The following is a 22,604-nucleotide window of genomic DNA, read 5'->3' as shown; positions in this document are numbered from 1 at the left end:
TGTTATATCTTTTGATGTTTAACACTTTAATCATTCTTTGTTTGATGATTTTTTTTTATTTTAAAAGAGAAATTTAATATTAGATTGCTCTTGAAGTATTATTAGAGGGACCTATCAGGTCCCCTATACACTTGTCTATAGATTAATAATTTTCTCTAATGGTATGCAGTGAGTACTCCTTTGGCCCTCAGAACATCCTCAAGTCAGTAGGACGTGGATTCTATGAGGTGCCAAAACATTCTAGCCCATACATCATCTATTGCATCCCACAGTTTCCTGTGATTAGTTAGCAACAACTGTCTCCCATGAATAGTTCATTCTAGCTCATCCTACAAATGCTCAGTTGGATTGAAGTCAAACTGAATGGGCCAACAGTAAAGCCACCTTCATCCTACTGGAACCATTCCTGAATGATTGTACTTGTGACTTGGTGTATTAACCTGCTGGAAGTAACAGATACCAGCTGTATATACTGTGAGCATGGAGGGATGCACCTGGTTAGTATTGTTTAGGTAAGCTGTGGCATTCAGGCATTCATTATCTACCAGTATCGGGGGACTGAATGTGTGTCACTAAAACACTCCATCAGTGTAACAGGACCTTGTTCAAAATTCAATTTATTATTTTAATGGCACTGCAGAATGTTTCTCATATCTATATAGTTTTCATCTGTAGAAGTTTAACACTCAGAATAATAACTCACAGGAAAACTCTACAGCATTGATTGAAGAAGAGTAGAAAATTTCTCCAGTCATTAATGGGCATTGAATCCAGACCTCTCCAAACAAGTGGCAACATACTCTGCTAACAAATCTGTTATGGAGGATTGTCACATTGAAGAACTGGAACCTGGATTTGGACCTTTCAGATATATAGTATCAGTTCTGTGCCCACCCTACCACCATGCTTGTTTTTAATTGACGAGTGGAGCCCAGTGAAGTTATCTGTTGCTCTACCCCATTCATGATGGGGTTCAGTGCATTGTGCATTCTGATATATTCCCCTTTTCATCCCACAGTTGTGCTGCACTTTTTGATTGATTGTTGCCTCTCTGTTAGAATGCATGATTCTTTTTATCTTCCATCAGCCTTCCTCATTAACAAGCAGTCTCTAGCTGAGACTGCCATTGACTGGATGTTTTCTGATTGTTGGCCCATTCTAGACACTGTTGTGCATGAATGCTCCAGTAGGTGGCCATGCCTGTGATATACCAAACTATCAACTATAATAATGCACTCAAAGCCACTTAAGTTATGCTGTCTGGCCCATTCTCTTGCTTAATTATGCACACGATGAATGGCACATGCACACACAGACGAGGGGGTATCAAAATGTTTGTACCCTGACCTAGATAAAACCATCAGTAGGAAGATGTCATTTTTAATATAAGTTGTTTGCATTTTCAATAACTATCATGTGAAATTTCATTCCCATAGGTGATCGTACACCAGAGTTGGAGCCCGGAATCTGAGGAAGGATGCTATGGTTGACAAAGTGGAGTATCGAGCAGTGATCAAGTTCCTGCATTTGCAGGGCAAGAAAGCTCAGGAAATTTATGAAGAAGTGAAAGCTGTGTATGTGCAGAATTGTCCATCCTGTGACACTGTAAAAAAGTGGAAATGGAAGTTCTGGTGCGGCCGTACAAGTGTCTTTGATGAGCCAAGAGAAGAAAGGCCATCATCCACAGACAGTGAGATGGTTGTGGTTGAGCAGCTGGTGCTGAGTGACAGACATGTGACAATTCATTTCATTATAAATGCAGTGGGAATTAGTTATGGGTCTGCCCACAGCATTTTACATGACAAAACTATTTTTAGGCCACCTGAATAATTAAATTCATCTGCCATGCATTGTGTATTATGTCCATAAATTGCATGTATTCTCTGGTCAATTTGCCCATTTTTCTGGACAAAAAACTTGAGTTGCCAGTGGGGATACCTTGCTATCTATGCCCGAGACTGACTTAACTCAGCCATGGTGTGAAAAAAACCTATTGAAGTTCCTCACATCATCGACAGGATTCATCCTACCGCCCTGGCCTTTCCGGCAGCCTCCGTAGCTAGGTGGGCAGGAGCAGCAGTGCGTAGCACACACTTCTTGATTAGACTGGGATTCGAGCCCGTGACTACCAAATATGGAGGATGCGGAAAGGTCGGGGAATGACCACCGCATATCCTCGGAACTATATTGCTGATGCTTAGTTACTAATGCTCCTAAAAACCAAGTAAACAATAAACCTGGCCTTTCCCACTCTGGGGAGGACGGTGATAATACCACTGTGCTACCTGCACAGGCATTTTACATGACAATCTGCACATGTCTAAGGTCTCCGCACAATGGGTTCCAAGATTGCTGATGCCTTTACAGAAAAGGCAAAGACCACTCCATGTTTTGGGACAGAAAAGGGGTTATCCTGACAGATTACCTACCTCATGGTTCCACACTTACCGGAGAATATTACAAAAATATTTTGAAAAAGTTGCACAATGCTTTGAAGGTGAAAAGGCATGGAATATTAGCCAAAGGTGTCAGACAGTGCACTGGCTCACACGGCCATTGCCACCACCAACGTTGTTGCCCAGTGTGGTGAACTACTGCGGCACCCACCCTGTTCCCCTGACCTAACCCTGTCAGACTTCTCATTTCAAGAAATGAAGAAACCATTGCATGGACCCTGCTTTGATTTGTCTCAGGAAGTCATCAGTGAAGTGGAATCGTGGTTTCAAGCAAAAAGTGCAGACTTCTATGATCAAGGCATTAAACAACTGATCCATAGATGGGAGAAATGTTACTATATATGGAGCATACATAGAAAAGGATTAAAGTTCACCTTTCTAGGGCTATTATTTCTAGGTAAGGGTACAAACTGTTTGATACCTCCTTGTACATGTAGCCTGGTACAGACATGCTATTATCTCTAACAAAAGTGATTGATTCCTTTGAGGGGTGGGATATGCCTAATAAAGTGGCCCTCTGATTTTTACAGGGTGGATATAGTTTTGATCCTATTTTTAAAGAACAACAGGAAAACTAAAAGGGTATAAACTTTTTTACATAATGATAATTTTATTAAGCCAACAAACAAAATTAACTCCAAATTTGCCTAACAGGAGGTTCAGCAAGTAGTACAAGCTAAAAGACTATGATTTACATTATACTCTGAATAATTTGCTAACTCTGAAAAGCTTCAAAGAATAACCAGATATTTAAAATGTCTGGTCTTTCTGAGAGGCCTAGAAGTAGAAAACAGTTCCAAGACAAAAATAATTTGTCAGCAGAAAAAGTAACATCCATGTGTCAAGTGCCTTCTTGCTACATAGAAAAAAAATGAAATTTCATAGACCACATTAAAAAAAAAGTTGTAAAAATGATTCATTTTCCTCATAAAATTAAACTATGACACCAAATGTTGCCTACTGATTATCAGTTTATGCATAGACCTGTTTTTACTTAATGAAATTTTAGCTTGTAGAAATTGTTACATTTGAAATTTTAAAAATCCTCATGCCTATACTGAAATTCCTCTTCATTCTCCCAAAGTTAAGAGCATTTTACTATTGAACTGTTTTTGTAGAGCTTACTTTCCGGGACTTCCAAATATGGACCATTACAGGAGCACACTACCTTATTTTACTACAAAATGTTGTTTACAGCCAAGTGAAGCATGGAACTGCTCTAGCTGATGTTTACACAGGATCTGGGGAAAAAACCTGTATGGATTCCAATTATTTAATCTTCATGCCTTGAAATTGAAAATACATACATTCTCCTTCAATTAACTTCATACAAAGAAATCTAATTCTATTAAATCTGGAGATTTTGATAGTCAACTTGTTCTCTCCATTATACAAATTTAATCTATCTGAATACCTCACCCAGTGTGTCCATTTTGGCTCTTTCTGTATTACAAGGGGCTACATTTTGTCAAAACCACACCTTCAGTTTTGCAATTACGATATGAGAAAATTTTGGATCATGCAGTGATAGGTACCTTTCACTGTTCTTGTTGTTTTGCTCTGATTATTCTTGTAAAAGTGAATCAGTTATGCAGCTTGCTATAGCTCCACACCCATATGTTACTGTGGTGTAGAGTTATGTGGTCTTCTGCGATGTATGGTATATGGATTTTCTAGGAATCAGAACTGATAATTTGGCTTGTTTATAAAACTATTTAAATAAAAGTGAGTTTTGTTACTTGTTATCAAGTGGGAAATATGGCTTTCACCCCAACTAAATTCCAATAGTTTTCTTGAAAATGGCAAGTGAGCAAATGGATGGATTTTCATGAAATTTTATATTTGGGCCTTTTAAAATGATTTGTTGTGCTACATTAAATTTCATTAAAATTGAACTAATAGAATCCACCAATTATTATTTTGCTGTTCATCCATCTGCATGTAATAACTTGATTCTCAGTGGATGGATTCTCACAATTTATATTTTGCTCAGTTAGAACAATTTGTCAAGCCTTCCCAAATTTCACTAAAATTGGACTAATAGAAATTTGGCAATTACCTTTTTTTTTTTTTCTGTATATCACATAGGCTGTATCGTTATATTTTAGAATATGCTGATTGGAGGAATGAATGGGTAATGTGGTTGATGCACAGAAACAGAATGCTCTTGGTATATGCATAAAAGTTGCTGCTATTCGTTAATGTGCCAGAAATGTAATGCACTGCATACATTAACTAATTTGTTTCAAAATGCTGCAGGGACCTTTTATCAATTTGAAGTTCAATTGAATACCTTTTGGACAATTTTCATAGGTTTTTCAAGTATTATTGTACACATGTTCAATATTTTCTTCTGTTCTTGTCAACCATGGTTTCTGATCATGATCTAGTAAACAATTGTTCTGTCTTCTCAAAGCACATCAGTAGATGACATGTTCAGAAAGAATAATATTAACACCAGATTTTCAGTGGTATGCTTTTTTAGAAAAAAATATTTCCTTAAGAGAACACTACTGAGTTTTCTACCTCTCCAGTTATGAAAGTTTACATACAAACCTTAAAAAAAAAATTTTTCTCATATTTAATGTTATAGTAAAGTGAATGTTTCTTATCTTTCTATAATAAAACAATTTTTTTTTTCCCCTTAACATTTCACAAAATGTATCAAAATAAAATTCCTACTTTTTTTTTTTTTTTTTGTCAGAAGCCATACTCATATTGTGAAATCATTAAAAACCTTTGGTGAGGAGAACATAATTAGTCAATATTTCCCTCAAATTTGGCTTCTCCTACCCTTAATTAAGAATAGTGTCTGCCAGTGATTTGCAACAAATTTGATACATTTAAGCCTTGAGGTTACTGCCATTCCATAAGAAGTGCTTGTATTCTTCTGTATATGCTATTTGTGTAACATTTATTATGTTATAAAAATTGAATGTTTTATTTCAGAATTGTTTATTTTTGTACCTGTTTTGCTAATAAGAAATTTAATTTTCCGGGTGATCAAATTTCAAACTAGATGGTTTTTGTTTGCTTAAAATCTCCCAGGATTTCCTGATTTGCAAATTCAGTAAATAATTAATAACTGCAAATATATAACCCTTTTATTTTCCAGTTAATTTAAATAAAACCTAATAAACTATGCTGTATTCCTAAGACAAAGCATTTGCTTTCTTATCTTCATTATTTTTATTTCCCAGTTACTTGACATTTTAGATCCTCTCTTAAAACTTATGGAAATATAAAATGAGGCGACTTTAGACAAGTGAAAATGTAAATTCATGTAAAGTAATGGCAGCTTCCATTTCATTTTATTATTCTGAGTCTGTGAAAAAGACAGTTGTTATTCATGGCCTTTGTTCTTTCAGAGCTAGTTAGGCATGTTTATATATATATATATATATGAGCATCTCTCTTCATAAAGTATCTGTTGTCTTCACCTTGTTTGTCTGTTCATCCATCCTCATGTAACAACTTAACTCCCTGGAATGGATTTTAATGAAATTTTGTATTTGGGTCTTTCAGAAAGAGTTGTTAAGCCATACCAAAGTTAATTAAAATCAGACAAATAGAAATCCAACAATTATTTCCCCTTCCCTCCATTTATATCACATAGGCTATCTCTATACTGTATAGCTGAAGTGCTGGATATTGTTTGTTGCCAAGTGATTGAAGGAATGAATGGGAAATATGGCATATATGCAGAAAAGAAATGTTCTTGAATTTTTCTTATCAGCTGCTTACTTTTTTGATGGTCTTTTTTCTTTATCAGTTTACTAAATTACAATTATTTGCTTATTATATTAATTGCAGCAGGAATGTGAAATACGTGTTGCATTTCAATTTTTATTAAAAATCCAATTGGAAATGAGTGTTCAAAACATGCAGTGAATATTATGTTGGGGAATGTGCAGCAATTTGGAAACAGTAATTAACTAATAAGATAATTAGTTATTGTCTTTTCACATCTATTACTCATAGAAAAGGAAAAAATGCAGTTCATTTAAGAAATAAAATCAGATGTGCCTAAAATGTAATACACTGCATACATTACCTAACATTAACTTTTTATTGTTGGTGAGTTGCTGTGTATTGAGCTTCATTTAGAGGAACAGCTGACTTGAAGAGAAGTGTTTAGTGGTGCAGCCAGCTTCATCAGAGAAGCTTTAAGAGATATGATGTAGTACTTAACATTTATTTTTGTGGAAGTATAATATGTACATGGGAATGATATGAATTCATGTAGAATAGGAATAGGGAAAATGTTTCATTTTTATATCATAAATCAGTATTAAAAATGAAAAATTATTTTTTTAAGAGTTATTATTTTTTTCTTACTTCTGAAAACTGCTCTTGAAATGCTCTTTATTTGAAAGTTGCCTAATACGTGGAAAATGAATAATTGAAAGCTGGCTACTTATGAGAGAACTGAAATCCTGAGGGATAAACCCTGCTATTTACAGGCTAAGAATAGTAAAAATAAATGGAACAGTTTCTACTTTACACAAAGGTAATCTGTTTGATTACTTGCATCCATGTAGAGGACAGAATCTTTGTCTTTTCTCATTAAACTTGCTAAATACTGGGGAAAGTTGATTGCCATTTATTTTTTTCCCATTGAAAACAAGAAAAAAGCATTCATACAGAAAATTCTGTTTCTGCTTATGCTGTATGTTAACTTAAGTCAGTGTATAAAAAATGAACCATTTAAGTTAAAATTTTTTTTAAGTACTGCCATCCTGAATATTGATATTTTGGTTTGGTAGAATTTTTATAATTATTGACAAGGGCATATTCATTAAAGGGTATATTTTAATATCTAGAAAACTTCACAATGTATCAGCCAGCTTTGCATGATTTTTATATTAAAAAAAAAAAAAAAGCTGGGTAAATCCTCTGGTGTCTTTCTTGAATGTGTATTTGACTGGAATTTAAAAAAAAATAATTATATATATATATATATATATATATATATATATATATTATTTATTATTTTTTTTTTCCATGACCATAAATCAGCCACTAAGATTACAGCAGTTTTGGGAGGGAGAGTTTGGGATTAACTGTTAACATTATAAATATGGTATTTTGGTATTGGTCTTTATATCAGTAAGAAATATAAAAGTCCATACTCACTTGCAGTTTGTTTTTTTCTCTTACTATGCCATCATCCATTGCACAACCATGAATATTATAAAATTTGCACAGCTTAATTACAGTTAATTGAAAATTCAGTTACAATGTGCACTTCTGTTGTGTTGTTTCAATGTTTTGTTTTTGTGTAATTATTTTATAATCTGTGAACAGTAATACAGTGATCATATTAAGTTAGCCAGGTTATGAAATGCTCAGATGCCATGAGCTGCCATCTGGACTATCTGGGTATAGCCTACAAATGAAATTTCATACCACAAGTGAAAGTTTTTGGCAGTGATGGCACCCTGTAGATCCCAAGCCCTGTGATGCCCTCAGGGACCTTGGAAAGCAATTTTATTTTTATGTAGGGATATTTCATAAAATTGCAAATATTTGAAGGCCTTTTAATTAGAAGAAATATCAGTGAATGAAATTGCTTGTATAGTTAAAAGTATACTTTAAAAAAAGTACAACAAAAGCAAAAAAATATAATCTTACCTAGGGGTAAAAAGTAAAATTGTCAGAGTACATAATGCTAAACTGGAGACCAACTTTTAACTCTGAATTTCTAGAAGTTAAATTTTCCTTTCCTGTATGGCCTGCATTTCCCCTTTGAAGATCTCATTGCAATCCACCAATAGTGAAGCTTGCTCTATATCAACTTTGGTTGAGAAGTACTCAGTTAATGCCTAGGTTAGAAAGTCTTCATATGAAGATACATTTCAGAAGAAAAAAATATAAGAAAAAGTTCAAAGTAACTTGAAGGGATATTTTATATCACTTCAAGTTACCTTGAAATGATAATCACATTACGGGCAGTTCCTGTTTTATGAGTTCCCAGGTTTACAAGGTTTTTTTTTTTTTTTTTCCAAGTATCAACAAATTTGAAAATATGAACATTAATTGCAAAAAATGAACGTTAAACATTCATAAATCCTGCATTTCAAACCACATTTGTAGCTATACAATACAGTGCACTCCTTTTTACGATATTAATCTGTTCCAGAGACACCATCGTATCATGAAAATATTGTAACGTGAACCCAATAACACATTATTTTTTGGTTATTCGTTCAAAGATCTTGTAAGTTGAAATTTTTGCTATATAACTAAGCTATTTATCTCTCTAAAAGGTCATTTTTATAATGTAAATTGCACTACACTCTTTATCATAATTATGTTCCATTATGATAATCAATTTTGAATGCCTTCGTGATATTTTTCTAAAACACATTTCTGGAGGTCACTACCATAAAACAATTTGCACTTTCTGGTTTATTGGGCTTTTCTGTTAGTGCCCTTCACTGCAATCTTCAATCATATAAAAAACAAATTTTCAGAATGTTCTCTTCATTCCTTTTTTTTTTTTTTTTTTTCATTCTTAAACTTGCTACTCCGTATGAATTGTGTTAGTTGCAATCTCACTTTTGCATATCTTGTTAGTTGCAATTTGTGCTTGCTGTTAAAAAATGCTTATGCATGCATCGTGAAATTTAAAAAGAAAAGAGAAGAAGACCATGGAAACAAGGTCTCTTGAAGCATTTCTTAAGAAGATTTCTCTTTGTACAACAAACCAATAACCAGTGCCAACCCAACAATGAGTGATCAACAAGTGTGCATTTAGTCGATGATGAAGAATAAACATTCTTTAACGTTTGTAAGTCATAAATAATTTCTTTAAATTATAATTTTCTTGATTTTACTGGCTGTTTTCATTTCTTTGGATAAATCATTGTTTATTGATATAGGATAATTTCATTGTTGAGAATGTAACTCCTGAAAACAGGAGTTACATTCTCAACAATGAAAAAATTTCCCATAGATATTAGAATTATAATGTCTATGGGAAATAAATTCCTGCTTTATGAGCGCGCACTAAGAACGAATTAACTCAGTCGGGAACTACCTGTAATTCATACAGAAGGGAATGTGTAAGCCCGAGATCTATACACTACAAGACAAAAATAGCAGTCATGTTAGATAAACAGTCAAACACACCAGAATAAGTGACTGACACACCTTGAACTTCATGTAAAATTTTATTTAGGTGTAATAAGTTTTTTTTTTGTTTTTTTTTCCATTGACATATCATATACGGTTGTATATGATACGAGTCGTATATGTCATGCTCAACATCATAGTTCAGGATACTTAATGCATAGTACTTTTGTGATATGGATATTTTTTTTTAATTGAAAGGTTGGATATATTTGAATGTGATGCAAGTACCTGCTATAGAGTAAATGCCCTAGTTGTGGCTGTAATATTTTTGAATACATTGATAAAGGAAAAAGTTAGGTATAAATGACAAAACATGCAAACTAAATGTCATTGATAAAATTTGTTATGAAAATATATTGTTACAATGGAACAGTATGGATGTGAATGAGTATCCAGCAAAAGAGACTAGGCTTAATGGGGAAAGTGGGGGGTGCAATTACCCACAGCAGCAAGGAATCATTCACAGTGTTTTCTCTCATACTGTTCTTGAGTATGTGGTATTGTGAAATGCAGTTCATAACAAAATTCTGGGGAGATAGTCTAAAAATTGCTCTTCCCAGAATGTTCCATATATACCCAGTGGAATTCAGGCATGATTCTCTGTGGCCACTCCATTCAGGATTTCACTCTCACTCTGAAGAAAGTCCTTCACTAGTTGCAGTCTATGGGGAAAAGATCATTATTTCCCTAGAAAGAACTGTTAAGGGAGGAATGCTGCTTCCCTAAAAAGTTCAACATTGAATTAATAAATTTTATCCCTATAGTTCACATTATCTTTCAAATGTGTAGCTCTATATGTGCATTATACATTCTGCCTAGACCATCAGACCATCTGCTCTATAGCATTTCCATTCCTTGGTAACTGTAGGTTAGTTTCAGAAATCTGTTATATCTCTTATGAAAATGTTGCTCTTATTTTTAAAAATGGTCATGCTTTAAAAATTAAGAAGGTAAATTTTAGGTAATTTAGATAATTTTTAAAGAATGATATGATGATAGGAGTAGGCTTTGCCATTTATTACGGAGAATTTAATCTTTTAAAAAATAAAACTCCCCAGAACTTTTTTTTTAATAAATTCATTGTCAATAAATTCATGTCAAAATCAATTGTGACAAGACTCTCTGCCATCACTGAAGACTGAGCACTGAGTACCCAGCACCATGGCTTATATTTAGCTTAGAGACAAATATCATTATCCATGGTTCTGCATGAGTTACTAATATCTTTTTAAGAATAGATGAATCTGCCGTACATTTAAAAATCTGAGGCATTGCCATGACTTCTATTTAGAAGTTTACTGGCTTCTCATTTTAAAAATATATTTAAATTTAAAAAAGATTTTAGCTGCTTAGACAGAACCACGAATAACAGTAGTTGAAGGACTGACTATTAATCCTTGATTTTATATCAGTAATTTTAATCAGCAGGCACAACCTTTTTTTTTTTTCTGTTTTGCAGGACCTTCGACAACAGGAAGCTATTGGTCATTTACAGTCACAAGTATCTAACTTAAGCCATGCTGTAGATTTGTTACTTATAGAGAAAAAGACGATGCACAGACAAGTAAGAAATCTTGAATTTGTGTGCTGTGTGAATGAAATATTTTTGCCTAAGTTTTCTTTCGGTAATTCTGCCTTTTAGAATTATATAAAGATAAATATATAACAAGTTATGATTGAAAAACTAAGCGCCAATAACATTTCTTAATGAATACTTATTATATTTGTTTAATTATGTGGTTTTGTTGCTTGTTGTTAAGTTTTAGGCGCATTAGCAACTTAGACCAAATTGCCCCACTGTGTGCTGTGGTTGCAAGTGCATTCACAGGTTGATTTTGCATGTTGTGCGAGCTGAAAAATCTGAAATAACTCGCAGCTTAAAACCTTCTCCCTCTGCCTGAGATTGGTTAACTACAGCCCTAGTTGAAGAGCCCTTAAAAGTTCCTCCATTCTACAATGGAACTTGAACCCAGACCTCTTCAAATGAGTGACATGGTGAAACCACTATGCTGTCATGGAGGAAGTTTCCTTGCTTCTTGAAAGAGCAGGAGCGGCAGTGCATAGCGCACACTTCTTGATTAGACCGGGGTTCGAGCCCATGACCACCAAATACGGAGGATGTGGAAAGGTCAGGGAATGACCACCACATATCCCTGGAGCAATATGGCCTTAGTTGCTAATGCTCCTAAAAACCAAAAATAACAATAATAGCTTCTTGAAAGAACAAGAAATGATACTGATGTATGAAATCATTTAAAATGGTAACTACATTAATTCATAAAACACGATGAGGTATGAAGTGTGTAAATGATGCTTTTCATATAAAGTGTTTCTATATCTTAGAAACAATAAAAGTCCTCAATCTTGTATTGGACCTGAGGAATACCTGCACAGGTGGTTTTTCAATTAGCAAGTTATAATTGCCCTGGGGAGAATGGTTGTAACATATCATAATAAATAATTATCAGAAAGAGACTCAAACAAGTTGAACTAGTTATGTTTAGTCCTAGGGTCATGGAATGGTTGAGGATTTTTGGTCACTTATAAAGGGTTTCCAAAAGCACAATTTGTAAAAACAGTGTCCCCTGCTATAAAAACCATTTCTCACTGAAAAATGGAATACCTTGAGACTTTCAGTTTGTTTCATTGAAAGGCTGAATTTTAATTCCATACTTTTAAGTTCCACCTTTGAAGATAGATACTAAGAAATTCTGCCAAAAAATGCATGAAGTGTCACCAGATTCTAGTACATAGGTAGCCTTTTCTAAAGCATTACCATTAGGTTCAGTCCGATTTACAGATTTATTTTAAAGCTTTATCCTTGAATGTGTGGAATAGTCAGTGCTCGTATAGCACGATAGTTGTGTTCCTAGAAACCCTCGTGCAATGCAAAATCGTGCAATATAAACAACAGGCCCACGGGGAAAAATGAGGTTAGGTGCTGACCACCCAAGATTGAACACACATTTATAATGAAAACATTATCAAACACAATAAATAATCGTAATAAAATACTTACGAATTTTATTACCACTATGACGTAATAAAATATTGCTAATGCTTTTGCTTCTATCGTAAGCAAACTTGTTTTTTGTTTGATTTTCTATCCAAACAGGTGACAGCCGTTCCATCTCTTCCAATTCTTTGTCTTAATCTAATGGATTTTAATTGCACTTTCAGTTGTTCCTGTTATGAAAGTTGTTTTAATTTCTCTGCATTCTTTGTAATTCTCGGCGTTGCCTCATTTAGGCCTGTAGCACGTGCAGTATCACATAGTCTTTCATTTCGCTCAAAGCGTTTCGCAATTTCATATTTTTTCTCTATCGACAGAGGCGGACTGTCCATAAGCCTTACCGGGGGAAACCCCGGTGGGCCGGAGGCCGGTGTGATTTTGGCCATAAACGCTAGTATGAGGCCACTACAAATTTTCCCAGGTAAGAATTTTTGATCCAGTCCGCCTCTGTTTATCGATATTGCTTTTCTTTTTCTCTCCGAATCTGTAGTGTCTTCACAAGGATGCTTCCTTTTCACACCTTTTAAGTATTTTACCCATTTTTAGGAAATAAAGCACAATTACAAAATGAGGAGGCACGCTTGATACACAAACTAAGCTGTGCGCGTGTAGCAGCTGAATAAACAATACCATAAAGGCAGAGATGCACTATTAACACCTCATTAGCTCACATTTTACTAAAGCACATTTCTGGGGGTTACTACCATAAAACAATAAAACAATTTCCAGTTGCATTTCTGCTAGTGGAATCTGTTATAAACTGGTAGTAAACTCGATCTAATTGCATTTGCGATAATACCGCCGATAGCTGGAATTGTGTGGCTTTTTAAGCTATTATGGTGAAATGTGTTTCCCCTTCACTGATATAAAAAACATAAATACATTTTTAGAATCTTCTCTTCATTCCTATCGTGTTGTTCAGTTGGGGTGATTCCTCATTCGACTGCTATTTCTTGTGTAAACAAAGGCGAATCGTGCATAAGCGAATTCGGTTCGTGTTATATACGATATCGTTCCCCTATTTATAAATCGTGTATGATAGAATTTGTGTAGTGTAAACACGTGTTATACAAGGACTGACTGTGTTAGAACTTAATGTTGATGCCTGTCCCAACCTCAAAGATACTCATACCATGTGGCAGGATGGATGGGGAAAGAAAAGTTGAAACTTGGTTCAGGAGACTTCAGGTTCTTAATAAGCATGGTGGTAGTGTTATATCAGCTATTGAGTGAAAATTATCATACCAGAAAGGCCTCTGCCTTTATGGAGTGCAAATGTTACACCTTAACCTTTTATTTTCATTGATTAATACCTGAGTGATCTTTCTTTCATCATACTACATTTATAATTACTTTCATGTTTTTTCTGGTGTGTATATCCAAGATTACTAACAGTCCCACCAGTATGAGCATATAAAAAGAGGATTTGTTTTCTGGATTTGTCCAAAATTCTTCATGCATGCACAGCTCAACAGCTGTGATCTTTAATATTCTATCGTCATGCTATTAAGACCATTTTAAAATTGAACAGTGCTGCTTAACACATGATCCACCTTTTTAAGCTATTGATGGGAGGAACAAGAATGTAAATCATAATATATAAAAAAAAAAAAAAAATAGCTTTAGAAATTAGCATTTCATAATGATGCATGTATACATTTTTTTTGAAAATAAACTGTTGTAAAGTGGGGAAAAAAAGAAAGAAAGAGAGAGAGAGAGAGAGAGAGAGAGAGCAACTATTTCTGCATCATCAACTACCTTGGAATGTCAATTTTACATCAGCTTATATGATCTGAATTTTAGTATGAACTTCGCATTCTTGCATGAGATTTGCATTTTTGTGTGCCCACCTTTTAGGTAGACCATACATTTCTAATAGTGCTAATATATATGGAAGGTAGAAATTATAATAGATGCTGCCATTATAATTCTACTACAAGGGTAGGAAATATGTTTTATTCCTGCTTTGTAAAATATTCATTTGGTTTCCCAGAAGGGAGAGTTTCTCACAACTGCAAGTTATAAATTTTCATGAGAAGAATTTGAGTCAGTTTTGAGAATATGTTAAACTACTTTGAAGTAATCATGATCTTGAAGTAATCTAGATCGTGATAACTTATCATAATCTAGTCTAAACTAGTGGCTTTTTTTTGATGGGGGTCTCCATATTTGGACACAGTATTCCAAATATTTTTAGAGGCCTCTTCAATTGGATCTCAAGCAGGAGGATGGGAGTAAGATTCCCCTGTATTTCAATTTTCTCTGTATGCATAACATATAAATCAGCCTGTGAATGTTCATTTGTACAAGCATAACACACGATAAAAATATGTCTAGTACCATATGAACCAATGAACTATGATCAAAATGATTGATGCCGGGATACCTCCCAAATTCCCGATACCAATCAATTAAAACAATACAATTTATCATTTTTAAATCTTTTTCATAGGATACAATATAAAAGTTTATATAGTTTAAGAATGATTCTTTTGCATCATACACTCAATGAAAACAGCATCAAGAACAGTTAAAAAACATTAAATTTTAAATTTCATTTCAGATGCTGGAGACTCACGTGTGTCTGATGGCAGTAGAGGCAATTGTAATGATTACAATTTTGTCTTTATGTGTACGCCGAATGTCTTCACATTTTCAGTTTATTGAGACTGCTGAAGATATTGCACTTCCCACCAGAACTTTGATCAAACGCCGTAATTCAATAAATGGCTATTCCCAGCCTGAAACCAAAAAAGTAAAGAAACGATCCAATAGTGCAGACCTGTCATCTGGTGAGTTGTATTGGTTGATTATTTTCTAATTCCTAGTCTGGTTTGTTTTTAATCATTTAATAAAGATTAAATTAGGAACATAATTTAAATATGAGTAAGTGATGAATTAAGTTTTATATTTTAATTATTATATGATTTAAACATTGGGAGAAAGGCATTAGGTATATAGAACAATATGAAATTAAAAGATGCTTCATACTAACTACGTAAACATATATTAAAATTTTGTCCATGTGTAATGTGTATTAAATTTTATCATATATTGGTACCAGATATTGTTGGAAATTGAATTCCCTAAGCCAAGTATAATCCAAAACGGTTTTAGTTTAGCTGTCACCCAAGCCAATTGCTTTCCCAATTACTTTGGAACTTGAAACAGTACCCTAGAGTGTACTTGGGAGCATCATCACAACAGTAAGCCTGTATAGGGTTTTGATTATACCCACTGCAGGGCTATTTATTTAATTTCCAATAACATTTGATAATAGTAAACTATGCAAGTTTTTCATACATATATACAGTGTGAAATGGTCTTTAACTTAATATTATAAATGTTTGATCAACTTTTTTTTGTTAATGAAATAATAAACAAGGACTTATTGTCCATTATTCATATGCACACATCCCACAGTGAGTCCTGTATTCCCTTTGTAGTAACTCCCTCTCTGATGGTGTAGTGGTTTTGCCATTCATCTTTGATTCTTATCACTATCCAGAGATTCTTTTTTTGCTTTTCATTCTTGACTGTAGTTAGCATTAATAAAAGTAGATTGATGCATGGAGGCCAGGCTAATTCAGCATTTTTCTCAGAGGAAAAAGAAAAAGCAAATTTACATAAGCTCTCTAGTACTACATAATTAGGTTGTAATTTGTTCCAGAAGTTAATAATAGTAACTCTTTGGCTAAAAGCAAACTTTCTTGTATACAGCTTACAACTACTGTTCCTTTTAAATGCATGTTTGCATAGCCTGCAAAAGAAAATATCTATATAATATTGAAGGCCTAACTAAGACTGTATAATGGAATAATTGCTTAATTTTCCTGATTAGCACAGTTCTTTTACATTGTGGATGACATACTATCAGACTAACTGAATAATTTACTAGGTTTTGTTGGTTACTACATTTGCCATCCCCAACTGCAAGGATGCCACATTTTAAAATCCTTTATGGATTTTAAAATGTACTCATATTTTGTATTATATAATAATTATTTACAAATATTTTGAAAATACAGGAACTCCCCAACTTAAGTAATACTCGACTTACGGAAATTCGACTTTACATTTTTGCCAGCTGGTGGAAACGTATTCTGCATCCCTTAGGAATAAATGGAGGTATCATGAAAATATCGTGATGTGAACCCAATAACACTTCTTTTCTTTTCTTTTTTTCTTTTCTTTTTTCCAAGTCCTTGGAAGTTGAAAATTTTGCTATATTACTAAGCTATTTATCTCTTTATAATGGAAATGGCATTATCCTTTCATCGTTATCATATGTTCCCATTATAAGAATCAATTTTGAACGTCTTTGTGATATTTTTCTAAATCACGTTTCTTGGAGGTCATGACCAAAAAACAATAAAACCAATTTGCACTTTCCGATGTATTGGGCTTTCTGTTAGTGCATCTAATTATAAACGGGTAGTAAACTCGATCTTATTGCATTTGCAATAATACCGATAACTGCAATTGCATGGGTTTTTATGCTATTATGGTGAAATGTGTTCCCCCTTCACAGAAATCTTCAATCATATAAAAAACAAATTTTCAGAAACTTTTCTTCATTCCTATTTATGTATTACAATGATGAAGGGAAAGCAACTAACGAAAAGTGCAAGTGGTGGTAATGCCAGGAAACGAAACAAAATTTGTTTAGAAATGAAGATAAATGATTAAGAAGTATGAAGCAGGACAAAGTTTGTCATCTATTGCAAGGGAATTAAGTCTCTCTGCTTCAATGGTGAATACTATTGTAAAGGCCAGTGCGCATATAAAAGAACATGTCAAATGATTTCAATTCAAACGTAAGAGTCATATTTCTACTGCCAAATAAGACTTCACTCATCCAACCTATGGATTAGGGTGTTATTTCGAATTTAAAAGCATACTATTGACACACAACATTGTCTGCAATAGACAATGAGAAAAATTTTACGTTGAGAGACTTGGACATCTTACAATATTTACCACACTTTCGTAAACATTAATAAGGCCTGGGCGAAAATTACTAAAAGTTGTTTAAATGGCACATGGAAGAAATATGCCCACAGCATGTAAAAGGCTATGAAGGATTTTAAAAAGTTGAATCATAAGAAGAGGTTACAGATCAGATTGTGGAGGTTGCAGAGCTACTTCAGTTGGAAGTTCATGCCAAAGATGTGGAGGAGTTAGAGGAAGAAGAGAAGGAATTATCTAACAAATAACATATTGATTTGCAGGCAGCAATAGGGAAAGAAGAAAATGCTGACGAAGCTCAGGATGAACCAAATGAGCAGCCAAGAAGCTTCATCACGAGATAGAGAGATGGCAATGGCATTTCGTAGTAGTAGTAGTAGTGGCATGTGATGCAAGAAAGCAAGTGTATGAGCTTATGCAGCATCAGCCAAAAAAAAAATCACACAATTCCCTCCAAATGCCTGTCCAGTTCCTCCTTAAATTTATTCAACCTATCAACTTCCACAACGACAGATGGAAGTTTGTTCCAGCAATTAACCACCCGCTGGCTAAAGGCAAATTTCAGCACATCTATTCTACATCTGTCTTTTCTTAATTTGAATTTATGCCCCCTTAGGTTCGTAATCTGAACAAGTGGAAGGATCCCATCAGAATTCAGCGTGCTGAACCCATTCAAGGCCTTATACACCTCAATCAGATTACCGCGCAGGTGCCTAGTCTCCAGCCACTGCAATTTGCAGAACTTAAGCCTCTCTTGATAAGAGGATCCCTTCATTCCCCTCACCAATCTTGTTGCCCTTCTCTGTACACGCTCAAGTAAATCTACATCCTTCCTAAAATGAGGCCTCCGGACCTGTACGCAGTACTCAAGGCGTGGCCTGACCATTGCCTTATACAAAGGGATAATCACCTCCTTTTCCCTGCTAGCAAAATTCCTATATATCATTGACAAAACCCCATGACCTGCCCTGGCAGCCTGTCTGCATTGCTCAGAAAACTTCATATCTGCCTGCACAATTACTCCCAGGTCTTTTTCATTTTTTACCACCTTAAGTATAGTACCACACAGTTATTATGTTTCTCTGGGGTTACTTCTACTCATATGCAGTACTTTGCATTTGTCAAGGTTAAACTTCAGTTGCCACTTCTTAGCCCATCTGCCCAAATTATCTAGATCCTGTTGCAGTAGCACACTGCCATTACTGTCATTAACAACCCTGCCAACCTTTGTATCATCTGCAAACTTCGACACTAAGCCTGATATACCTTCATCAATATCATTGATAAATATACAAAACAACAGTGGACCCAACACCGAACCCTGTGGGACTCCACTAATAACATTAATCCAAGAAGAGCAGCACCCATTGATTACCACCCTCTGTCTTCTCCCACTTAACCATCCTTTTATCCATTGTAGCAACTTACCCTTAATACCATTCTGCTCCAATTTGTACAATAGTCTTCCATGCACAACAGTGTCAAAAGCTTTCCTGAAATCCAAATATATGATATCAAAATTATTTTTTGCATCCAGTTTCTTTGTAACTACATCATAATATTGATGACACAAAGACAGTTATGAAATTGATGCAATTTCATAATCGGGAAATTGCATCGGCAATGGCGAGTTTTGAGGAAATGGATCCTGACAGCGAACGATTCTTAAAAGTTAACTGAGGGATGAATGATATGCTTGCTTGCTACAAATCTATGATGAAAAGAAAAAAAGCCACTGTCCAGTCATCCATTAATATGTTCTTTCATAAGGTTGAGAGGCCGTTGCCGACCTGGCTAGCTGGGTAGGTAAAGTGCCTGCTTGGCAACCCAAAGGTCACAGGTTCGATTCCTGCCTCAGGCTTGGATCAAAGTACTGCAAAAAACTTGGGAGGTGCATTATGGCCTATGCGCCAACAACTACCAAAAAAAAGGAAAAAAAAAAAGAGGGGCCGTCCCCTTCTAAATCTCCACATCCCTGAACTTCCGCACCGTCATGCTTATCAGCTGAAGACGTTGATTCTGGCAATGATGATCGATAGGTAAAACTTACTGATATTATGCCTGTCTCCTCTCTTTTTTTGTAATTTTATAATTTTGAAATTGCATGCTTATAATTTTTCTTGCGCATGAGATAAAAAATTGAATAAATACAATAAATAATTCTATTTACATGTTTGTCGAACATTTCTTTTTCGATTCAATCAATTCAGCGAGCACAGTTGTGAGTGCTGCACAAGCATGGGGGAAATTCCCCGACTTAAACATAGAAAGAAGATTACACTACATGTGCATAAGTGTCAATTGGTAGTCAATATATACTCTAAAAGAAATGGATGAGGATTAACTCTAGAATAAAAACACTCAGAATGTGCCTAATTTAGAGGGGTCTGACAAAATTGCTGTAAATGGTTGTCACTTGGATTTGTTTATTTTGTATTAACTTGGAAAGCCTGATGTGTGGCAACTCTACTCTGTGTTCGTGTCATCAACAAACTTTAACATACAACCTCTTATGCCCTCATTAATTTCATCAACAAATGTCAGAAGCAACAAGGGGATCTAGTAGGGAACCATGTGGAATGCCACTTAAGACCTCAGTCCACCCAAGAACAGTAGGCATTGATAACAACCCTTTGTCTTCTATCATTTAACATCTAATCCACCATAGTACCTTTCTGCTAGTGGCACATTGTTTCCATTTTAACAAAGTCATGCTATGTTTCAAATATAGCATGTGAAAGGCATTACATATGATGAGCTCCCAAAATTCATTAAAAAATTAGGCACCGACTCCACTTTATTTATGCAATTTTAAATGGTTTTGACTTCCCAAAGTGGAAATTAGACAAAATATGTAAACCATTTTCCTGCTAAAAGGTATTGCCAAATATAATTGTTGGGTCCATTGTTGTTTTCTGTATTTATAAATAATATTGATGATGGTATATCAAGCTTAATGTCCAAGTTTGCAGACGATACAAAGGTTGGCAGGGTTGTTAAGGATGCTACTGACGCTATGCTGCTGCAACAGGATCTGGAAAGGTTGAGCAGATGGGCTGAGAGGTGACAAATGTAAAGTACTACATACGGAAACAGCAACCCCAGAGCAACTTATCAACTCTGTGGTACTACACTGACAGTGGTAGAGAATGAAAAGGACCTGGGGGTAATTGTGCAGGCAGATATGAAGTTCTCTGAGCAGTGCAGACGGGCTGCAAGAGTAGCTCGTGTTTTCTTATCAATGATATACAGGAATTTTTCTAGCAGGGATAGGGAAGTGATTATTCCCATGTATAAGGCAATGGTCAGGCCGCACCTTGAGTACTGTATACAGGTCTGGAGGCCTCATTTCAAGAAGGATGTAGAGCTGCTGGAACGAGTACAGAGAAGGGCAACAAGGTTATTGAACGGAACGAAGGGTTGCTCTTACGAAGAAAGGCTTAAGTTTTGCAAATTACAGTGTCTGGAGACTAGGCACCGGCGAGGTGATCTGATAGAGATGTACAAAGTCTTGAATGGTTTGAGCATGCTCAATGCTGATGGGATACTGCCTCTTGCTCAGAATAATCACCTGAGAGGGCATAAATTCAAATTGAGGAAAGATAGATGTGCGGAAATTTGCCTTTAGCCAGCGGGTAGTTGGTTGGTGGAACAGACTTCCATCCCTCGTTGTGGAAGTTGATAGCTTAAATAAATTTAAGGCTCAGCTGGACAGGTATTTCGAACGAACAGAGGGGTGAAGTGGAAGGGTTTTTTTTTTTTTTTTTTTTTTTTTTGGCTGATGCTGCATAAGCTTGCTTTCTTGCATCATATGCCTCTACTAATGCTAATGCTAATAATAAATAATTTTGTATTGTTATCAATTTCAGATCCAACTTTGGGTATCAGTTATCAAGACAGAGTTGATCAATGTAATGAATGGGTCTTGTCTAATTTTTACTTTGGGAATTCAGTAAACCATTTAAAATTGCATAAATAATGTGCAGTTGAACTAATTTTTAATATAATTTGATTATGCTGTGTTTCTTGTGTAATTCCATTCCTGGTCAGAGGACCCTGTAGTTCATTCTTAGTCATGAACTAAATGATTTTTATTACTAATAACAGTAATCAGGGTAAGCTGTGGCAAAATGATCTAGAAAAATTACACAGATGGGTAGAGAAATGGCAGTTGAAGTGTAACATGACAAATGCAGGGTACTGCATATGGGTAGCAGTAATCCCAGATTAATGTATGAACTGTGTGATTCTACACTCAGTGTAGTGGAAAATGAAGACCTGGGGTTAAATGCAATGTGATGTGAATTTCTCTGAGCAATGCAGACAGGCTGCCAGAATAGCTAATGGGGTTTTATTAATGATATACAAGAACTTTGCTAGCATGGATAAGATGATTATCCCATTGTACCAGGCAGTGGCCATACTGCATCTTGAGTTCTGCCTACAGGTCTCGAGGACTCATTTTAGGAAGGATGTAGATCTGCCGGAGCAGGTGCAGGGGAGGACAACAAGATTGGTGAAGGGAACAAAAGGATACACTTACCAAGAAAGCCTTCGGTTCTGCAAATTGCCACATCTGGAGAAGACTAGGAATCTGCTCTGAGATCTGATTGAGTGTTTAAGGCTTTGAGTGGATTGAATAACCTTAACATTGATGGAATTCTTCCTCTTGTGGAGACTAAACATGAGGGAGCATAAATGTAAATTGAAGGAGATTGGTTGTTAGGACTGATGTGCAGAAGTTTCCCTTCAGCAGTGAGTAGTTGATTGTTGAAACACACTTCCACTTGCTGTTGTGGAAGTGTGTGTAGTTTGAAAACAACTAAGAACTAGACAAATTCTTTCTGTGTAATTCAGCAAGAACTGATGTTTGAAATAAACTTATATAAATGTATTGCTCATTAAAGTGCAAGATTCAGCCTTTCATATCTTGTATAATCGAGATATTCCACTTTACATTACATAACATATATGAATTCTCAGATAGCTGTTATTATTATTTTTCATTGATAATAAAGGGAAAAATTTTG

At 35.0% G+C, this 22,604-nt stretch overlaps 1 protein-coding gene across 4 annotated transcripts in view; it reads left to right on the top strand.

Moving 5' to 3' along the window:
* LOC150075356 (SUN domain-containing ossification factor) overlaps positions 1-22,604 on the top strand; it is a 196,935-nt gene that overhangs the window by 159,689 nt on the left and 14,642 nt on the right. For all 4 annotated transcript variants that reach the window (XR_016547908.1, XM_090389015.1, XM_090389017.1 and 1 more), the window contains exons 12-13: positions 11,053-11,157; positions 15,170-15,398. Coding sequence is in view for 3 of the 4 variants with exons in the window: in XM_090389015.1 (XP_090245141.1) it covers positions 11,053-11,157; positions 15,170-15,398 (334 nt within the window). In the remaining variant the exon portion in view is untranslated. The remainder of the gene's footprint in view (positions 1-11,052; positions 11,158-15,169; positions 15,399-22,604) is intronic.

The sequence above is a fragment of the Mastigoproctus giganteus genome, chromosome 14, assembly GCF_048544385.1.
Source record: "Mastigoproctus giganteus isolate SK-2022 chromosome 14, ASM4854438v1, whole genome shotgun sequence".
Taxonomy (NCBI): Eukaryota; Metazoa; Arthropoda; class Arachnida; order Uropygi; family Thelyphonidae; genus Mastigoproctus; species Mastigoproctus giganteus.
The sequence above is the reverse complement of the archived record's forward strand: the minus strand, read 5'-3'. Positions and strand labels throughout refer to the sequence as shown.